This window comes from Castor canadensis, chromosome 6 (assembly GCF_047511655.1).
Source record: "Castor canadensis chromosome 6, mCasCan1.hap1v2, whole genome shotgun sequence".
Lineage (NCBI taxonomy): Eukaryota > Metazoa > Chordata > Mammalia > Rodentia > Castoridae > Castor > Castor canadensis.
The window spans coordinates 116,890,383-116,909,636 of NC_133391.1; the positions used below are offsets into that span (position 1 = coordinate 116,890,383).

At 36.6% G+C, this 19,254-nt stretch overlaps 1 protein-coding gene across 6 annotated transcripts in view; it reads left to right on the plus strand.

Moving 5' to 3' along the window:
* Ankrd31 (ankyrin repeat domain 31) overlaps nt 1-19,254 on the plus strand; it is a 186,755-nt gene that overhangs the window by 165,434 nt on the left and 2,067 nt on the right. For all 6 annotated transcript variants that reach the window (XM_074077275.1, XM_074077276.1, XM_074077279.1 and 3 more), the window contains one exon: nt 3,757-3,859. In XM_074077275.1, coding sequence (XP_073933376.1) covers nt 3,757-3,859 — 103 coding nt within the window. The remainder of the gene's footprint in view (nt 1-3,756; nt 3,860-19,254) is intronic.

Below are 19,254 nucleotides of genomic sequence, written 5' to 3' on the forward strand. Positions count from 1 at the left end.
TACCTTGCCATGATAATCCCTTTGTATTATAAGATTTTTAAATTTATAATAGCTTATACTTTTTTACTGAAACTGAATCTTCGCTTATGCATGAATATGGTACTTATTGCTGTGGCTTGGGTTCTTTTGACCTCCGCATGCCTATACTGCAGTGTCAACTCACTTTTCCCACTCTTTTTCTCTGTTGGAACTACTGCATTTCCTGCCTTTGAATAACTAGCTGTGACATCATTTGACCCTCAGTTGTATCAATGCTTCATTTACATATTACATTGCTTCTAGTGTTTTCTCATTAACCAAGCCAATTAGAGTCCTACTGTTCAGCACCTATGTGATATTGAAGCCAAAAGCAAATGTGGACACTAAAAATAGGACAGTTCTTGGATTTAAGATATTCATACAGATTATCTAAAATGATTTGGATTATTTGTTTTCTTAGATTGTACAAAATAAACAAGAGCAGAATTTTAAATTTTTCTATAGGGCATTTATGCCCTAAGCTATAAAACATGACCTCAGTGAGTTTCTTACAATGTTTAAAAGTCTCTTTTAAAGTCTTCTCTTTTTCTAGTTTACCAAGAAATCTCTGCCTCCTCTTGTATAACAGAAAATCATGAATTCACAGTCAATTCTTGATAAAAGGAACTTTTTGCTACATTGGTAAACATGAACTTTTCTTCTGTCTAGTTCTAAGAATGGTTGTAGGGTTATAAGGCCAGGGATGATTGGTTGGCAGCTACAACATGGAAGAAAACTAAGTCTTGCTCTGTATCCGAGTGACAGAGCCTCTAGACTCAGAGATGATTCATAACTCCAACCCAAGCAGCTGGGCTGCTGTCCAGCTTTACCAAGAGAATCCTGGTGCTTACTCCCAGTGAGCATCCCTGACTTCTCTTGCTTCCTCTGCCTCCTAGCTGTTAGACATCATTCTGATGTGGCAGAGTCATCTCTGAGTGGGAGACAAAAGACCAAGCTAATTCCTGGTTACACTCTATAAGTTATACCAGCAGGGCAACATCAGGGCCCTCGTGGCTGTACATTAGAATCACTTAGTGGACTTTTAAAAACTATCAGTGCCTAATGGACCCCAGTACCATAACTTTTGATCTGATAGTCTGGGTCAGGGACCAGATGGAAGTATTTTAAAAAGCTTTCCATGTAATTCTGATTTGTAACCCGGATTGAGAACCATTGACCTAGATCAATTCACTTTACCTTTCTGAACTTTGTTTTTCTTGTATATAAAATAAGGAGATTTTATAAATCTTATAAATTTTATAAGACTATCTCTAAAGAGCCTCCCAACTTGGAGATTATAGGACTTGTATAGCGTTGTATGGCTTATAAAGCACAACTTCATGAGGCAGGAGATCAATTATTAATCCTATTTGTGGATATGAAAATAGAGCTGCAGGAGGTTAAGTGACCTAATTAGTCTCAAGGCCAGTAGGTGCCAGAGCTGGGGCTAGAAACTGATCTTCTGACCACCTATATACTATTTTCTGCACTTATAACAATGGCACAAGAGAGACCCACATTCCTTTCATTGGGAACAGGATTGCCTTGAACTCAAAAGAGCACACAGTGTCATCTAGCCACCTTTATGAATGTATACAAAGCCTTAGTTGTGTGTAGCAAAAAATGGCTCACTTCCACAGGAAAAAATCTCTTTCCATTCTGTGGCCATACCACCCTGAAATTGCCTGATCTTGTCTACTCTTAGAAACTAAGCAGGGTTGGATGGGCAAAGTTGCTGAGATCATTGGAGGCCATGAAGTCCAGGATCCCAAGAAGCTAGCCTCCAGCTGTTCCTGTCATACCTCTATCACAGCAGACATGTGAACTAGATTTGGATCCAGACTTCAGAGTTAGTCAGGTGCACATGTGATGACTGTTCTGTCTCTGTCTCTCTCTGTCTCTCTCACTCACTCTCTCTCTCTCTGTCTCTCTCTCTCTCTCTCTCTGTCTCTCTGTTTCTCTCTCTCTACACACACACACACAACAATGCTAGGGATCAAACCCAGGGCCTTGAACATGCTAGACAAGTTTTCTACTGCTGAGCTACATCCCCAGTTTCCGGATTGTTAGTCTCATGCTTTAGCTAACTGGAGCACAGACACTAATATGAAATGCACAATTTCTACAAGTGACCTACTGTTTATTTTAGCCACTAATAATAATGATTTCATTAGCCTAGTCAGTAAACCACTCCTAGAAAACAGATTTTTAACTGGGTGAATTTTCTTAAAGTTGTTTTTTTTATATGTCTGAATTACCTTCTGTTGTATGTGTAAGCTACCTTATTTTAATTACTACCTTATATTACCCAGCACTTACTGATAAAAAAGAAAACACTTTTTTTAAGTATTCCAATATAGATGCAAATATAATAAGCCACACTTTGATAAGTATTAGGAGTGTTGGATATTATCAGGGTATAACAAATACAAAATCCATTATTTCTAATTATTGGTTGTGAGGAGAACTGACAAACAACATTCATGGACCTCTCTTCTGCTTTCCATGACAAGAAAAGAGACTGGTACCCTGAACAAGCCAGGTATGTCCCATTTCCTAGACTTTGGTCATGGGATTGAACTTAAAGATTCACTTACCTCACCCTGTTCAATTTAACAAGGATTTATTGAGCACTCAGGATGTCCCAGACACTATGCCAAATGCTTTTCATGCATTATTTCTTTCAGTCCTCATAATAGGCTAATAAGCTGGAGGTACTTATTTTATAGATGTACAAACTAAGGCTTGGAATGTAACATTTGTTTAGGAATTGGAACTTCAGAATCTTTTACCCTAAAGTGTCAGACATGATGTGAAGTGCTGAGGGTATAAAAATGAACATGACATAGACCATGTCCTCAAGAAGCTATGGATGGAAACAAGACACAGTAAACCATTTAAATGGGATAAATGCTATGACAGAAATAGGAACACAAAAGTTATGGGAGCCTAGAGGAAGGTTTGTTACTTAAGTTTAGAGGCTACAAGAAGACATCCTAAAGGAAGGGAAGTTCAAGTTGAGGCTTGATGTTTTGCCCACAGTGAACCTACCCTCTTCGGGCATATTATTAGATTGCCCTAGACCTGAATGTGGAAAACCCAAAGACCCTCGGGCCCAGAATATTTCTGGCAGGTATTTGCCAGTCTGCCTCAGCCCTGCCCATTCATTTTTAAGCTCTCATCTTACAGGCTGATAACAATATCAAAAGTCACAAACACATACTTTAAAAATGGACGTATAGACCTAAAATGTCGCTAATCTGTTCAATATCTGATTTCTTGATAAGAACCATTACTTTTATGGTTATTTTATGGCTTAATTTTATTGTAATGTTAATTTCTGAAGTTATAAAATAGCAAGTGCTAGGTTAATGCTTGTTGAACAAATGAAAGGATGAGAATATTAATGATACACAAGGATTGACAAATTTTTTCTGTAAATAATATAAAGAGATAGTAAATAATATTTTAGGCTTCATGGGTGCATGATCCCTGTCATAACTATTCAGTTCTCTTCTAGAACAAAAGAAGCCAGAGATATTACATAAATGAATGAGTGTCTCTGTATTACAATAAAATGTTATTTACAAAAAAAAAAATGGCAGGCAGGACATGGCCATGGACTGTAGTTTCTTGTATCACAATCAGTACTTTGCAAAAATTATAATTTTCAGGAGATAGGTATATTTGCCTCTTGTAGGATGCATAATTTTTTAAACTGTTTTTAATTATGTACAGGTAACATATCTTGGGAAGGAGCTTTTGAAGTATGTTTCTGAGGAAGTACCTGTAACTCCAGAGCCAAATGTGGTACCTCAGCAACACCAGCTGTGTCTTCCAGGTATGCTTAGCCCAATACCCATTTTTTAGTTGTAGGATGAAGACACCCAAAACTAATGAAAAGACACTCTGTTTTGTTTTTTTCTCATGAAGGTGAAATTCATAGTTAAATATTTTAATGTGAAAAATCCAGTCACATTTAGTACATTCACTGTTGTTGCAACCACTACTTCTGTTAATTACAAAATACTTTTGTCACCCCAAAAAGAAACCCTATACCTGTTCTAGAGTTTACTCCCCACTTTCCACTCCCCCGCCAGTCCCTGGGAATTTGCTTTCTATCTAAATGAATGTGCATATTCTGAATATATTATGTAAATTGAATAATAGAATACATGACCTTTCCTGTGTGTAACTTCTTTTATTTGGCATAAAGTTTTTGAGGATCATCCACATTTTAGCGTGTATTTGTGCTTCATTCCCTTTATGGTTGAATAATATTCTATTGTATAGATATACCACAGTTTGTTCATGCATCCTTTGAGCATTTGGGTTGTTTCCACTTTTTGGCTATTAGGAATAGTGTTACTAATGAACACACATATATACATGTATTTGTTTGAGTACCTGTATTAGGTTTTGTTGATGTATGCCTAGGAGTAGAATTGCTATATCATATTTTATACTTAACTTTTTTTAAGAATAGCCATACTTTTTCTACAGCAGCTGAAACGTTTTATATTCCCACTACTAATATTCAAAGGTTCCACTTTCTCCACATTGCCACTAATACTTCTTTTAGTTTGTTTTTTCTAACCACAAATGGATTTCTAGGAGAATTTAAGAAATTACACTATCACTCACAATTCCTTTCTCTGAATCTATTATGTAATTACTTTAGATGATTTTCCTAGTATTTCTTTTCTTCCTGAAGACATGATTTGGTTAGTTTTTTATATTTTCTAAAAACAGATACACAGTGTATGCACATGTGAACAAATGAATAATAAAAAAACAGATACTATAGTAAATCTTTGCTGATTAAAGTAAACTAATAACCCTTATCAAGTGGAGTTAAATTTATCCTGAGAAAACTAAAGAAGATGACAAGGCAGAACACAATTCTGAAAAACAGATGTGACCAATTTATGTTACCCTCCTCTGCTGTAGTACCTTCCTTTTATCTCAATGTCCCTATCTCAGACCAGTTGGGGACAATATAGGTAAAGAGGTAGTACCAAACAGAAAATGGTGATACCGTGATAAGCAAGGTCAAAAACCAAATAGGATTCCTATCACCAAGTCCCTACCTAGAGGCTCCCTGGTATTCCTTTTTTTTAATAACATAAGAAGTCCCCATAATTCAAACTACTTTGCTTTCTTAACATGTAACCCACACTAACCTGTTAGGGTCCTCCTATGTCTCAAAAACTAGCTTCATTTTCTGAAGACAGCTCAAAAGTACTTTCATCTTTTTTGGGAAACCTAATCTGGGAGATAAAGTAAGTACAATAATTGTGAGGAAGTTAAAGGGCTTAAGAAACTGGATGGAATTCTTACAGAAATTCATGGTCTTTGGTTCCTAACTTTGAGTACAGACCTACTTAATCATATTTTGGGGTGCAATACAATAACCTGAATTTTTTAAAGTAGACTTTGGGATGACTAGAAGTATTTGATTTCCTGTGCAGAGTATTTTTTCAGTTTCTAGGGATTGAACCCAGAGCCTCATGCTTGCTAGACAAGTGTCTTGCCACCAGAACCACACCACACCCCCACACACACCCCACACCCCCACACACACCCCACACCCCCTGCAGATGACAGTTTGACAACCCTTTGTATTTAGACTTTTACTTTGATTCCTGAGAGTGGAATTAACTAAAGCATTCTCTCTTTGCCCCCTATCACTTGCAATGCATGCATACCCTCACATGTATACACACATACTCTCTCTCTCTCTCTCTCTCTCTCTCTCTCTCTCTCTCCAGGAAAAGTCAAGCATACCCTTTATCCTGCTAGTTTCTAACCTGAGAGTCAAAGCAGAACTGTAGGTGCTTTCTTATATAATGAAGGTCATCTGCTCTTCAGATTTTCTAGTTCTAGGCAGGCATTTCAAAACCCTGACAGACATCTCCCTCAGAGGGCACACAATTCCCCTGTTAAATGAGCATGAAATCAGAAATAGTTTCTGAACTTCTTCATTTCCCTGTAATATACAGTTTCTTGCTATTAATTTGTTTCTAGAAACCTTGATTTTTCGTTCTTTCAGATATTTCAGAAAATGGTAATGCTAATTTGAGAACTGTGGAGGTACCAGTGTGCCATTCAGCTTCTTACTGGTCTGGGCCTAGGAATCTATAAGCAGGTCCCTGCTGGCATTCTGTAGGTTGAGGTTGAAGTTCAGTTCTGTTTGAGCCTCTTTGATTAGGATTCTTTTGTGTCTGTTTCATTGTACCTGAAAGAAATGCAGTGACCTTGCAAGCTAGAAAAATACAAAACTTTCTAGCCCTGTTACAGGAAGTTTTCAGGAGAGAGTCTTTCTCCCTTGTTGCCTATCAAAATATTGTCAGAAGTTATGGCTCTGACACTTTAGAGAACCAGAAAGCCTCAGTATATATGTGTGTGTGTGTGTGTGTGTGTATTTATATTTATATATAGAGAGAGAAATCAACAACCGATAAATGGAATTTTGGTTAGTTATCCTTTTTTGAAATTTGCTATTTCTAATTCTAATATGATATGTAAGAGTGATGGCCCTTTGTATTTTCTCATCCAGAAATTTAAGAACTCTACTACTCCCTCTTCCTCACTACTTTTATGAGAAATCGTAAAGAAATCTATTCAACTTTGTTAATCATTATTTCCCAAACTTATTTAATCAGATGATATATTAACATTTTATAGAACAAATAGCAGCAGGCTTAATATCGAATTTATTTACATATCATCTTGGATTCATGAAGAGAATCCTGAGCCTTGAAAATATGTGACAAAAATTCTTAATCTGGGCTTTTTAAGACTTTCTTCAATGAATCAGAGATGATGGAAGGGCTTTATTCTTAATTCTACACAAAAACTAATTGAATTGCTAACTCAAGTCAATGTGATGATAGGCTCCATTGTTAAGATGTAAAATATTAACACATTTGAAGGTATGTGTTGTTTCTCATTAAGGATTTATACATAAAAATACAAACGTTTGGAAACAAAATTCTGTTGTTGAAAGTCCTGAGCCATCTATTATCTCTAAAGTCCTTTTAGCTTTAAAATGGAATGAGCCTGTGGTGCATTTTCCCTTGAGATTTCACAGCTTCAGTCCAGCTTCTCTACTTCATGTGTACTTGGCTGTAATTCCTCTTTTGCATTATTGAAGGACTATTCATTGATTTTCAGTATAAACTAGAAGGGAAAAAATGAACATGCTTTCCCAGGAAAAATAATAGCATGCTTTTCCAGGTTTTAATAAAATGTTCTTCGACCAACTGATAGTCTGTTATTCATGGTTCATTTTGATGCTGTTGTTACGCTTCCTTTCTCTGTAAAAGTATATATAATAGAACACAAACATTCACAGGTGTTTCTGTTTTATGTGGCTAAGAACTAAAACCTAAGGATGATGGGTGCCTGATAAGCAGAGGGTGTTTATTTCAGCTCTTATTTACAACTCTTGATTCTTTTTATTTTAATCATGTTTTTTTCTCTCTGTATCACTCCTTTAACCTAATTTATAACTTAGAGAATGCATATATAAATAGGGAAGGAAAAAGGAAAAAAACCTAAGTATTTGTTGGATATGGCATATATTACATATGTGTATGTGTGTGTATATATATTTTCATTTCATTTAAAACTCCATTATATATCTCACAGTTTCTTAATCCACTCATCAATTTTAGAGCATCTGGGTTATTTGCCCACTTTGGCTATTGTGAATAGTTCAGCTCTATTTGTTGATTATAGTACAGTTTTCACAGATGACTGTTGACATCATCAGTGTCACATCAGTTTAGTTTTCAATGTCAAATGTGATACTCCATCATTATATTTATCCTTTAGAATCCCTTTATATATTTTTAAAAGGCATTGAATTTTATATTAAAATTCTTAATAGAATATTTCCCAACATACCTAGAGAAGATATGTTTTTGCTGTCTATTGAAATAGTTGTTAATCATTTTGCTTTTGGTTATAATTATGTTTCTGACTCAGAGTCATGGTATCATATTTTGTCTTTGTCCCTGGTTCCAGGCACAGAGATTCTAAAGCTCTTGGAATTTTTCAAATGACAAGGGTGATAACAGCATCTTTTTCCTTAGTTGGCTCTTGGTTGGTCCCTAGATGGGGGTTGGTCTCCAGAAAGACTGAACCTTGATTAGAAGCTTAGAATTTTTTACCTATCCTCCAACCTTCTAGGAAGAGGGAAGGACTGAAGATTGAGCTAATCACTAGTGGCCAGTCAGTCGTGCCTATGTAATGAAACCTTCTTAAGAACTACTGAAAGACAAGCATTAGAGAGCTTCTGAGTTGAACACATTGAGGTGCTGAGATGGTGGCATGCCCAGAGAAAACATGGAAGTTCCTTGTCCTATGAGTCTTTTCTGTTTGGCTATTTCTAAATTGTAACTGATAATTACCATTTACAAAATTTACAATTTTGACCCTGTACTGGTCAACTTTCTAACAAAATACCCAAGACAACAAGTTTTGGAGGTTCCAGACCATGGTCGGTTGGTCCCATTGTTTTAGGCCTATGACACAACAAATACTTCATATTGGGAACAGGTGGCAGAGCAAACCCCTCACCTCGTGGCCAGGAAGCAAAAAAGAGAGATGAAGAGGTTGAGGTCCCACAATCCCCTTTGGAGACAAATCCCCTTAGGTTAGTGACCTAACCACTTCCCACTGGATCCTACCTTTCACAATGCCATGACCTTGCAATAGTATCACCCTGAGTACTAAGCCTTTTAAGAGAGGCCTTTGGGGGGTATTCAAGATCCAAACTATAGCAGACACTTGGTTGGAGTTAGGCAGCTGGACAAGGTGTTGGTATGAGAAGAAAAAAATCCCACATATTTTATGTCAAAAGCATTGTGACTAAAAACACTAATGAATCAAAAAAACTAAAATTAAAAAAATTAATAAAAGCACTAATGAGCATTAGAATGAGAATATATATATGTGTGTGTATATATATATATGTATATTAATTTCCATTTATGATCAGAGTCAGTCAAGGTTCCTTCCATAACCTAATGAAATATAGAGTGTTTAGTTTGTAAGAACAAGCCCAGAAGGGCTGAGTTCAAAAATTTTAGGATTAGAAATGAACACCATGTACAGGTATCAACTCATTTTGATCCTGTTTTATACATGATGAAATCAAGAGCTACAGTGTAAAATGGGTTAAATGAGAAGAGTTCCTGTATGTTTCAGAAATGAACCATCAGGAGCCAGTGGTGGTGATACATTCCTGTAATCCTAGCACTTGGGAGGCTGAGGCAGGAGGTTATTGAGTTGGAGGTCAGCCTGGGCTACATAGTGAGTCCTAGGCCAGCTTGGGAGACATGGCAAGACCCTGTCTCAAAAAAGAAAAAACAGAACCATCAGTTAAAAGTACAAAACTGAGTATATTTGATTTTGATCTATTAAGTGAAAAATTTTAAAACACAGGAAAAACAGCAAAATTGAAGATTATTTCTAACCTAACCAAATTATCATATCATTTTACAGTGTTAATTCAGGCAGCTAAATTCATGAATGTCAAATGCACCCATTCTTTTGCCTAGTGATGAACCTAGCAATTCAGTTTAAGTACACTTATTGAATATCTAACATTTGGTGATACTACTTGAGGAAGATTTATTTCTCCCCCCCTCATGCATTATTAGAATAGTTCCTTAGCTGTGCAATTCTTTTTGTAGATGAGAGGCAGCAAGAAGAGCCAAGCATCCACATAAATGGCAATTTTCCTAGTTGTGCTAAATGTTCTACTATTTGTTTACATATCTCAGAGGCCATTGACTTTGCTTACGGAGACTACCTCAAGTGAAAATGAAAATTAAAGAGATAAGGGGTTCTAGCCCCCAAGCAAGTAGATTGATTGCCAGGAGGGGTCTTGGCTCTTTCAAGCAGAACTAGACCTCTGAGCATTATTTCACTGAGTCCTCCCCACAATGAGGACTATGACTGTTACAGAATAGCAGATAGTGTCAGAATGTGTGGGCACGTGCAAGCTCTGGTATTAAGTTTTTCACCTGTCAATTCACATTGCTAGAGATCAAAACAGCTTAGTATGTCTAAGATCTTCCCATGGGACACTAGCAGTTATTAATGAACCTAGAGTAAAATCTGCTATAAAGTATACTGAATTAAAATTTTAACATGTAGTATGTAAACCTTGCTGCTTCAATCCCTCTTTCAACCTCCTACCCCCAAAATGACTGTCAAGACTAAAGTGGAAGAAAACTGTAGTGTTTGGGAACTTTTGATTTGGAGGCAAATCTTTTTATGTGGGTCCTTCTCACAGTTCCTTTATTTAGATGACCCCATATCTGTTCATGGCCCAAAGCTTGGTGGGAATAATAAGGGTTGAAATTATAGACTGTATTGGTGGGAAAGGGTTAGTCAAATTGATACTAAGTAACTTGACAGAATAGTGAGTATTATAAATGAATTATTGAACCAAGAAAAAATAATCTAAATCTCGGTTTCCTAACTACTTGAATTCTTTCCTTTCTTGTCTTACATGTTTGGACAAGGATTTTTAAGTATCAAAAAGTGCTAGGCAAATGTGCAATATTATCAGAACACAGCACAAATTACAGAAAGATAAGCTATATCTTGGATTGTTCCTGTTACTTGGGCCAGAAAGTAGGTGGAGGGTAGGGAGAGTCTGTTCCTACAGACCACACCTGGAATATATACAAAGGTAAAATAACTAAGAACATAACAGAGCCCTGAAGCCAGCAGAAGACTTGTCAGGGTATGTTGGGGAGTAAGCCCAGACTAGGTTCCAAAGAAGAGAATCTCAATTCTGAAACTGTGTCTTTGGTTGTTTATTTTTCAGAAGTCTAATAATAATACCCAAAATGTTTTCGCTTATTCAAAATAAGTATTGCAAACTACATACATGTTGCATTTTTAAGAAAAGATAGAATAATTAATTTTCAAAACATTGCATACTAGTAATTTCTTCTTTGACATAGAAATATGTAAACCTGAGCAAAGATTTACCCAACTTGATTCTTTGGCTCTAACTTCGCTAAATTATTACTTGCCTGAAATTATTCAAATAATTTTGGGGCTTATACTATTACTTGATAAAAAATAACCTAGAAATTTTAGTTAGTTAGAAAGCCAAACTGAGAACATAAATTTGAAATCAATTTGCTATATTCTTACATTTACTTATATGTAAATTACCCTGTTTAGCTCAGTTTTCCATGTGTATGTGTTTTGTTTGTGCTCTCCCTCATACATGGGCATTTTCTTATGGAAAATTAGAAACTAAAAGTAGTAGTTAGGGAATGGTGCAGGATCCTAGTAAAAGAAGGCACAGGGCAGCACTGTCTAGAAGGAAATAGGTAGAGAATGCCATGGTGAAAGGAATCTGGGAAGTAGAATGGAGGTGGTAGAGGAAAAGGAACCCAAGGTAAGAGATAAAGCAGATGGGAATAAGTATGTTGTAAGCAGTGGTCTCTTTTTTTCCCCCTCCCAATCTGATTATTACAGAAGAGAAGCTATAGTCTTAATACTGTGCTTTGTGGTGTGTTATGCATATTCATAGAGCTTTGTTTCCATGAATTTACCCTGGAATTCTGGGTAAATTCTGCCACCATCTACTTCTAAGGAGCCACTCATAGTTTTCCTAAAGTCCCATGATTTTAGGAACTTGGAAAGTGTATATAAGCTAACCACAAACTTGACCTGAGATGGGGGTGAAATTTTGGCTGCCCTGCCCTTGTTGCTGAAACAGAAGCCCTGTGAATGGCCACCAGCTAAAATATCAGCCATGTAAGATGGTTATGGCTGACCTGTTGTAAAAGAAAAGTCAAAACCATTGCATCTATGGACTTTACAATAAAGTCAACTCTACTTAAAAAAAAAAAGAAAAAGTGCTGGGCCTAAAATGTCCCCTTTCTGTAATCCATTACAGAATTAATGTAAGGGAGAAAGTGCCCAGGTGCATCCCTAAACAAAGCTACTTCAGAGTGCAAAGTAATATCAACTAACACTTTACAGTCTTACAGACAATTTTTACATATGTGGTATTTTCTCATTTGACAAAGATGAATGATGGTAATGGCAAAGGCAACGGGGGAGAAAAGGGTTTAACATTAGCATTGATTTACTGAACACTGTACTTCCAGAAGTTACTATGCCATCTGAAAGTGCTATTTCCAAAATTTTTGTCATCTCACCTGAAACATTCCAAACTTAGAGCCACTCTACTTTCAGTGTATTAGTTGGGAAGATGAGCACATGGCTACTTCTTGAGCTACTGCCTATAATTCTGTAGTTTGACATATGATTTCTGTGTGAATGACAGAGTGATTATTTCTTATTACAATTAAGATGAAGATCATCTTCATTTGAAGTAGTCCTGGCCCTTTCTTAAAAGTACCGTTATTTAGGCCTTCAACTTTTGAAGCAAGCCCTGCCCTTTAGAAAGAGATAACAGGGGTTTTTGTCCATACAAGCCCACTCTTGCTCTGGATTTCTTCTGCTTTCTCTAATTCCACATGTGTGCAGCACAGGCAAAAGGATCACTCCAAATGTTGTATGATAAAAGTTCCTAAAATAATTTCTATGGAACAATAGTGATTATCACAGTTATAAAGATGGTTATATATACCTAAGTCAAGACTTTCACATTGTCATCCTAATGCTGATACCTTAAATTGTAGATTTTTCCATTTGTATTATTTGCTTTCATGTATTAGAAATTCTTAAACAAAAAATTGTCATGTAAGTTTTGCTTTGCTTGTTTGTTTGTTTGTTTGTGATGGGGTCTCACTGTGTAGTACAGGCTGGCCTCAAACTCACTATGTAACCTGGGATGGCACTGAACTTGTGATTTTCCTGCCTCAGTCTCCTGAGTGCTGGGATTGCAGGTGTATACTACGAAACCCAACAATTTTGCATTTTTTTTACATGTCATGATTCCACATGTACCTAAATATTCAAGATCTCAGATGAAAAATGTTCCACTACTTCCTTAGACTTCAGCAGTTCTGAATTAGGTAGGATTAGGCTTGGCTACAAGCAGCAGAAAACTCAAAATAATAGTGGTTTAAACACCCAGAGATTTATTCTTTCATGGAGAAATCTGGACAAGTAGCATAGCAGCAGCACGAAGTCACCTGTCTTTGCTCCATCCTTCTCAGTACCAATTTACATCTTTAGGTCAACTCATGGCCAAAGTAGTAATGAATCTCCAGTCATCACATCTGCATTTTAGGCATTAGAGAGATGGAAAGCAGGGAGACAAAAAAAAAGGACTTCCATAGCTGTCTTTCCCCTTGAACAACTGTCCCTGAAGTCTAACTTAACATTTTGGTTTATATTTTGTTGCCTAGAATTTAGTCATATGCCATACCTAACTGCAAAGAAGGTTGAAAAATACAATTTTTCCACTTGACGCACTGCCCAGGATTCTGTTACAAGGAAGCAGTGAGGGGTGGGGAGGCTGACTAAAAATGGAGGGAACTAATGGTCTCTGCCAAAAGCCCTTTTTAGGTATCTATAAGTAGAGGGAAAAAAATCAATTTAGACAATAAAATTGTATTGGGCAATGGAAATTCAAGCACTGAGTCTTTGTGAACACTGAATTAGGTAGGATGATGTCATTGGAGTTGGGCTGGCTGTGAAGAAGTAAAGTTTGTAAAGCAGTGTCAGTTTAAGGTGACAGAGCTTTGTGCCTCTGATCAGTGTGTGCCCTCTCAGCTGGAAGCCTCCTGCTTTGCCCCTTTGGCATATAAATAGAAAGCCCCAGTGCTGGGGTAAATCTAGTTAACACTAGTTAAATCTAGTGTTCCAAGAGAGAGGAGGTTGTTCCACGTCTTAGTACTAACAGACTCACATTAGTTCTGAAATATCTATGTACATAAATATCTCACTCAGCTACTGTTTCAGAGAATCACTGCTTACCCTGCCTCACCCCCAGTCCTGTGTACTTTATTAGGAACAGTTTTTTGTAAATGATGGTTAAACTGTGTTTGAATTAAGCAGTAGAACTTGTTGATTCATACTGCTTAATGGACATTAAATCTATACCTCATTTCAAAAAGTCTCTTAATATGGGAATTATTATGTTTACATATGGACCATGTATTTAAATTTTTTAATTGATTATAAGTGACCATTTAAAAGCCTATTCAGACTGGCTTAAACCTCCAACCAAGGAATTTTTTTTTATTCATATGTACATACAATGTTTGGGTCATTTCTCCCCCCTTCCCCCTACCCCTCCCTTAACCACCTCATCCTCTCCCTCTCCCCCTCACCCCCTCGCTTCCAGGCAGAAACTATTTTGCACTTATCTCTAATTTTGTTGAAGAGAAAGTATAAGCAATAATAGGAAGGACCAAGGGCTTTTTGCTAGTTGAGATAAGGATAGCTATACAGGGAGTTGACTCACATTAATTTCCTGTGCATGTGTGTGACCTTCTAAATTAATTCTTCTCAAACTAACCTTTTCTCTAGTTCCTGGTCCCCTTCTCCTATTGGCCTCTGTCACTTTAAAGTATCTGCATTAGTTTCTCTTTGTTGGCCTCTGTCACTTTAAAGTATCTGCATTAGTTTCTCTGTGTTGAGGGCAACAAATGCTATCTAGTTTTTTGGGTGTCCTTACCTATCCTCGTACCTCCCTTGTGTGCTCTCACTTTATCATGTGATCAAAGTCCAATCCCCTTGTTATGTTTGCTCTTGATCTAATGTCCACAAATGAGGGAGAATATACAATTTTTGGTCTTTTAGGCGAGGCTAAGCTTACTCAGAATGTTCTCCAGTTCTATCCATTTACCTGCGAATGATAACATTTCATTCTTCTTCATGGCTGCATAAAATTCCATTGTGTATAGATACCACATTTTCTTAATCCATTCGTCAGTGGTGGGGCATCTTGGCTGTTTCCATAACTTGGCTATTGTGAATAGTGCTGCAATAAACATGGGTGTGCAGGTGCCTCTGGAGTAACCTGAGTTGCATTCTTTTTAGTATTTCCTCAAGAGTGGTATTGCTGTATCATATGGTAGATATATGTTTAGATTTTTAAGAAGCCTCCAAAATTTTTTCCAGAGTGGTTGTACTAGTTTACATTCCCACCAACAGTGTAAGATGGTTCCTTTTTCCCTGCATCCTCGCCAACACCTGTTGTTGGTGGTGTTGCTGATGATGGCTATTCTAACAGGGGTGAGGTGGAATCTTAGTGTGGTTTTAATTTGCATTTCCTTTATTGCTAGAGATGATGAGCATTTTTTCATGTGTTTTTTGGCCATTTAAATTTCTTCTTTTGAGAAAGTTCTGTTTAGTTCACTTGCCCATTTCTTTATTGGTTCACTAATTTTGGGAGAATTTAGTTTTTTAAGTTCCCTGTATATTCTGCTTATCAATCCTTTGTTTGATGTGTAGCTGGCAGATATTTTCTCCCACTCTGTGGGTGTTCTCTTCAGTTTAGAGACCATTTCTTTTCTTGAGCAGAAGCTTTTTAGTTTTATGAAGTCCCATTTGTCTATGCTATCTCTTAGTTGCTGAGCTGCTGGGGTTCCATTGAGAAAGTTCTTGCCTATACCTATTATTTTCAAAGTATTTCCTACTCTTTCCTGTACCACCTTTAGGGTTTGGGGTCTGATATTAAGATCCTTGATCCATTTTGAGTTAATATTGGTATAGGGTGATATACATGGATCTAGTTTCAGTTTTTTGCAGACTGCTAACCAGTTTTCCCAGCAGTTTTTGTTGAAGAGGCTGTCTTTTCTCCATCGTATATTTTTAGCCCCTTTGTCAAAGATAAGTTTGTTATACTTGTGTGGCTTCATATCTGGGTCCTCTATTCTGTTCCACTGGTCTTCATGTCTGTTTTTGTGCCAGTACCATGCTGGTTTTATTGCTATTGCTTTGTAATATAGTTTGAAGTCAGGTACTGTGATACCTCCAGCGTTGTTCCTTTTACTGAGTATTGCCTTAGCTATTCATGGACTCTTGTGTTTCCATATAAATGTAATGGTAGATTTTTCAATCTCTTTGATGAATGTCATTGGGATTTTGATGGGAATTGCATTAAACATGTAGATTACTTTTGGGAGTATAGACATTTTTACTATGTTGATTCTACCAATCCATGAGTATGGGTGATCTCTCCACTTCCTCAATCTCTTTTCTTCAGAAATTTATAGTTTTCCTTGTAGAGGTCATTCACATCCTATGTAAGTTTACACCTATGTAGTTGATTTTTTTGAGGCTATTGTAAATGGAATTGTTTTCATATATTCTTTCTCTGTTTGTTCATTATTAGTGTATAGAAATGCTAATGATTTTTCTATGCTGATTTTATATCCTGCTACCTTGCTATAGCTGTTGATGGTGTCTAGGAGCTTTTGAGTAGAGTTTTTTGGGTCTTTAAGGTATAGGATCATATCATCTGCAAATAGGGATATTTTGACAGTTTCTTTACCTATTTGTATTCCTTTTATTCCTTCTTCTTGCCTAATTGCTCTGGCTAGGATTTCCAGTACTATGTTGAATAGGAGTGGAGATAGTGGGCATCCTTGTCTGGTTCCTGATTTTAGAGGGAATGGTTTCAGTTTTTCTCCATTAAGTATGATGCTGGCTGTAAGTTTGTCATATATAGCTTTTATAATGTTGAGGTACTTTCCTTCTATTCCTAGTTTTCTTAGAGCTTTTATCATGAAATGGTGTTGGATCTTATCAAAGGCTTTTTCTGCATCTATTGAGATGATCAGGTGGTTTTTGTCTTTGCTTCTGTTAATGTGGTTTATTACATTTATTGATTTTCATATGTTGAACCACTCCTGCATTCCTGGGATGAAGCCTACTTGGTCGTGGTGAATGATCTTTTTGATGTGTTGTTAAATTCGGTTTGCCATTATTTTATTGTGGATTTTTGCATCAATGTTCATTAAGGAGATTGGTCTATAGTTCTCCTTTTTGGAGGTGTCTTTGCCTAGTTTTGGGATAAGTATAATACTGGCTTCATAAAATGTGTTAGGCAGTTTTCATTACCTTACTATTTTGTGGAACAGTGTAAGGAGAGTTGGTATTAGTTCTTCTTTAACGGTGTGATAGAATTCAGCAGAGAATCCATCAGGTCCTGCACTTTTCTTTTTGGGGAGACTCTTGATTGCTGCTTCAATTTTATTTTGTGTTATAGGTCTATTCAGGTGATTAATGCCCTCTTGGTTCAGTTTTGAATGATCATAAGTACCTAGAAATCTGTCCATTTCTTTAAGATTTTCAAATACATTTGAATATAGGTTCTCAAAGTAGTCTCTGATGATTTCCTGGACTTCCATGGAAGTCCCCTTTTGCATTCCTGATTTTACTAATTTGGGTTTTTTCTCTCCTCATTTTGGTCAAGTTTGCCAGGGGTCTATTGATCTTCTTTATTTTTTTAAAGAACCAACTTTTTCTTTCATTAATTCTTTGTTCTTTTTGGTTTCTATTTCATTGATTTCAACTCTTATTTTTATTATTTCTCTTCTTCTACTTGTTTTGGGATTTGCTTGTTCTTGTTTTTCTAGGAGTTTGAGATGTATCATTAGGTCATTGATTTGGGATCTTTCAGTCTTTTTAATATGCACTCATGGCTATAAACTTTCCTCTCAGGACTGTCTTTGCTGTGTCCCATAGGTTCCAGTAGGTTGTGTTTTCATTTTCATTGACTTCCAGGAACTTTTTAATTTCCTCTTTTATTTCATCAATGACCCATTTTCATTAAGCAATGAGTTATTTAGTTTCCAGCTGTTTGCATGTTTTTGTCTTTATTTTTATTGTTGAGTTCTAGTTTTATTGCATTGTGATCAGATAGAATGCATGGTATAATTTCTATTTTGTTATATTTGCTGAGGCTTGCTTTGTGCCCTACAATATGATCTATTTTGGAGACAGTTCCGTGGGCTGCCGAGAAGAATGTATATTGTGTAGAAGTTGGAGGAAATGTTCTGTAGACATCAAACTAGGTCCATTTGATCTATGGTATATTTTAGATCTGGATTTCTTTATTGATTTTTTTGTTTGGATAACCTATCTATTGATGATAGTGGGGTGATGAAGTCTCCTTCATCCACTGTGTTGGAGTTAATATATGCTTTTAGGTCCTTCCAGGTATGTTTGATGAAATTGGGTACATTGACACTGGGTGCATATAGGTTAATAATTATTATTTCCTTTTGGTCTATTTCCCCTTTTATTAGTATGGAATGTCCTTCTTTATCTCGTTTGATCAATGTAGGTTTGAAGTCTACTTTGTCAGAGATAAGTATTGCTACTCCTGCCTGTTTTCGGGGGCCACTGGTTGGTAAACCTTCTTCCAGCCTTTCATCCTAGACCTATGCTTATTTCTGTTGGTGAGATGGGTCTCCTGTAAGCAACAAATTGTTGGGTCTTCCTTTTTAATCCAGTTTGTCAAATGGTGCCTTTTTATGGGGGAATTAAATCCATTAACATTAAGCATTAGTACTGATAGGTATGTGGTGATTCCTTTCATTTAGTTGTCTTAGTTGTTTGAAGGTTTGATTGTGTGTACCTAAATCAATGTTACTCTCTACTTTCTTGCATTTTCTTTTCCTGTAGCTTGGTACTGCCTGTCCTTTCTTGGTTATGTTGGGTTTCACTTTCTGTGTGCAGAATCCCTTGAAGAATCTTTTGTAGTGGTGGCTTTGTGGTCACATAGTGTTTTAGTTTCTGCTTATCATGGAAGACTTTTATTGCTCCATCTATTTTGAATGATAGTTTTGCTGGGTAGAGTATCCTGGGGTTGAAGTTATTTTCATTCAGTGCCCGGAAGACCTCACCCCAAGCTCTCCTTGCTTTTAATGTTTCTGTTGAGAAGTCTGCTGTGATTTTGATGGGTTTACCTTTGTATGTTATTCGTTTTTTCTCTCTTACAGCTGTCAATATTCTTTCTCGAGTCTGTGTACTTGTTGTTTTAATAATAATATGTCGTGGGGTAGTTCTATTTTGGTTAGGTCTGTTTGGTGTTCTGGAGGCCTCTTGCACCTGTATGGGCATAGATTTCTCTAGATTTGGGAAATTTTCTGTAATTATTTTGTCGAATATATTACACATTCCCTTTGCTTGCACCTCTTCTCCTTTTTCAATGCCCATGATTCTCAGGTTTGGTCTTTTGATGGAATCAGTGAGTTCTTGCATTTTCTTTTCACAGGTCCTGAGTTGTTTAACTAATAGTTCTTAGGTTTTTCATGTAATTCCCAT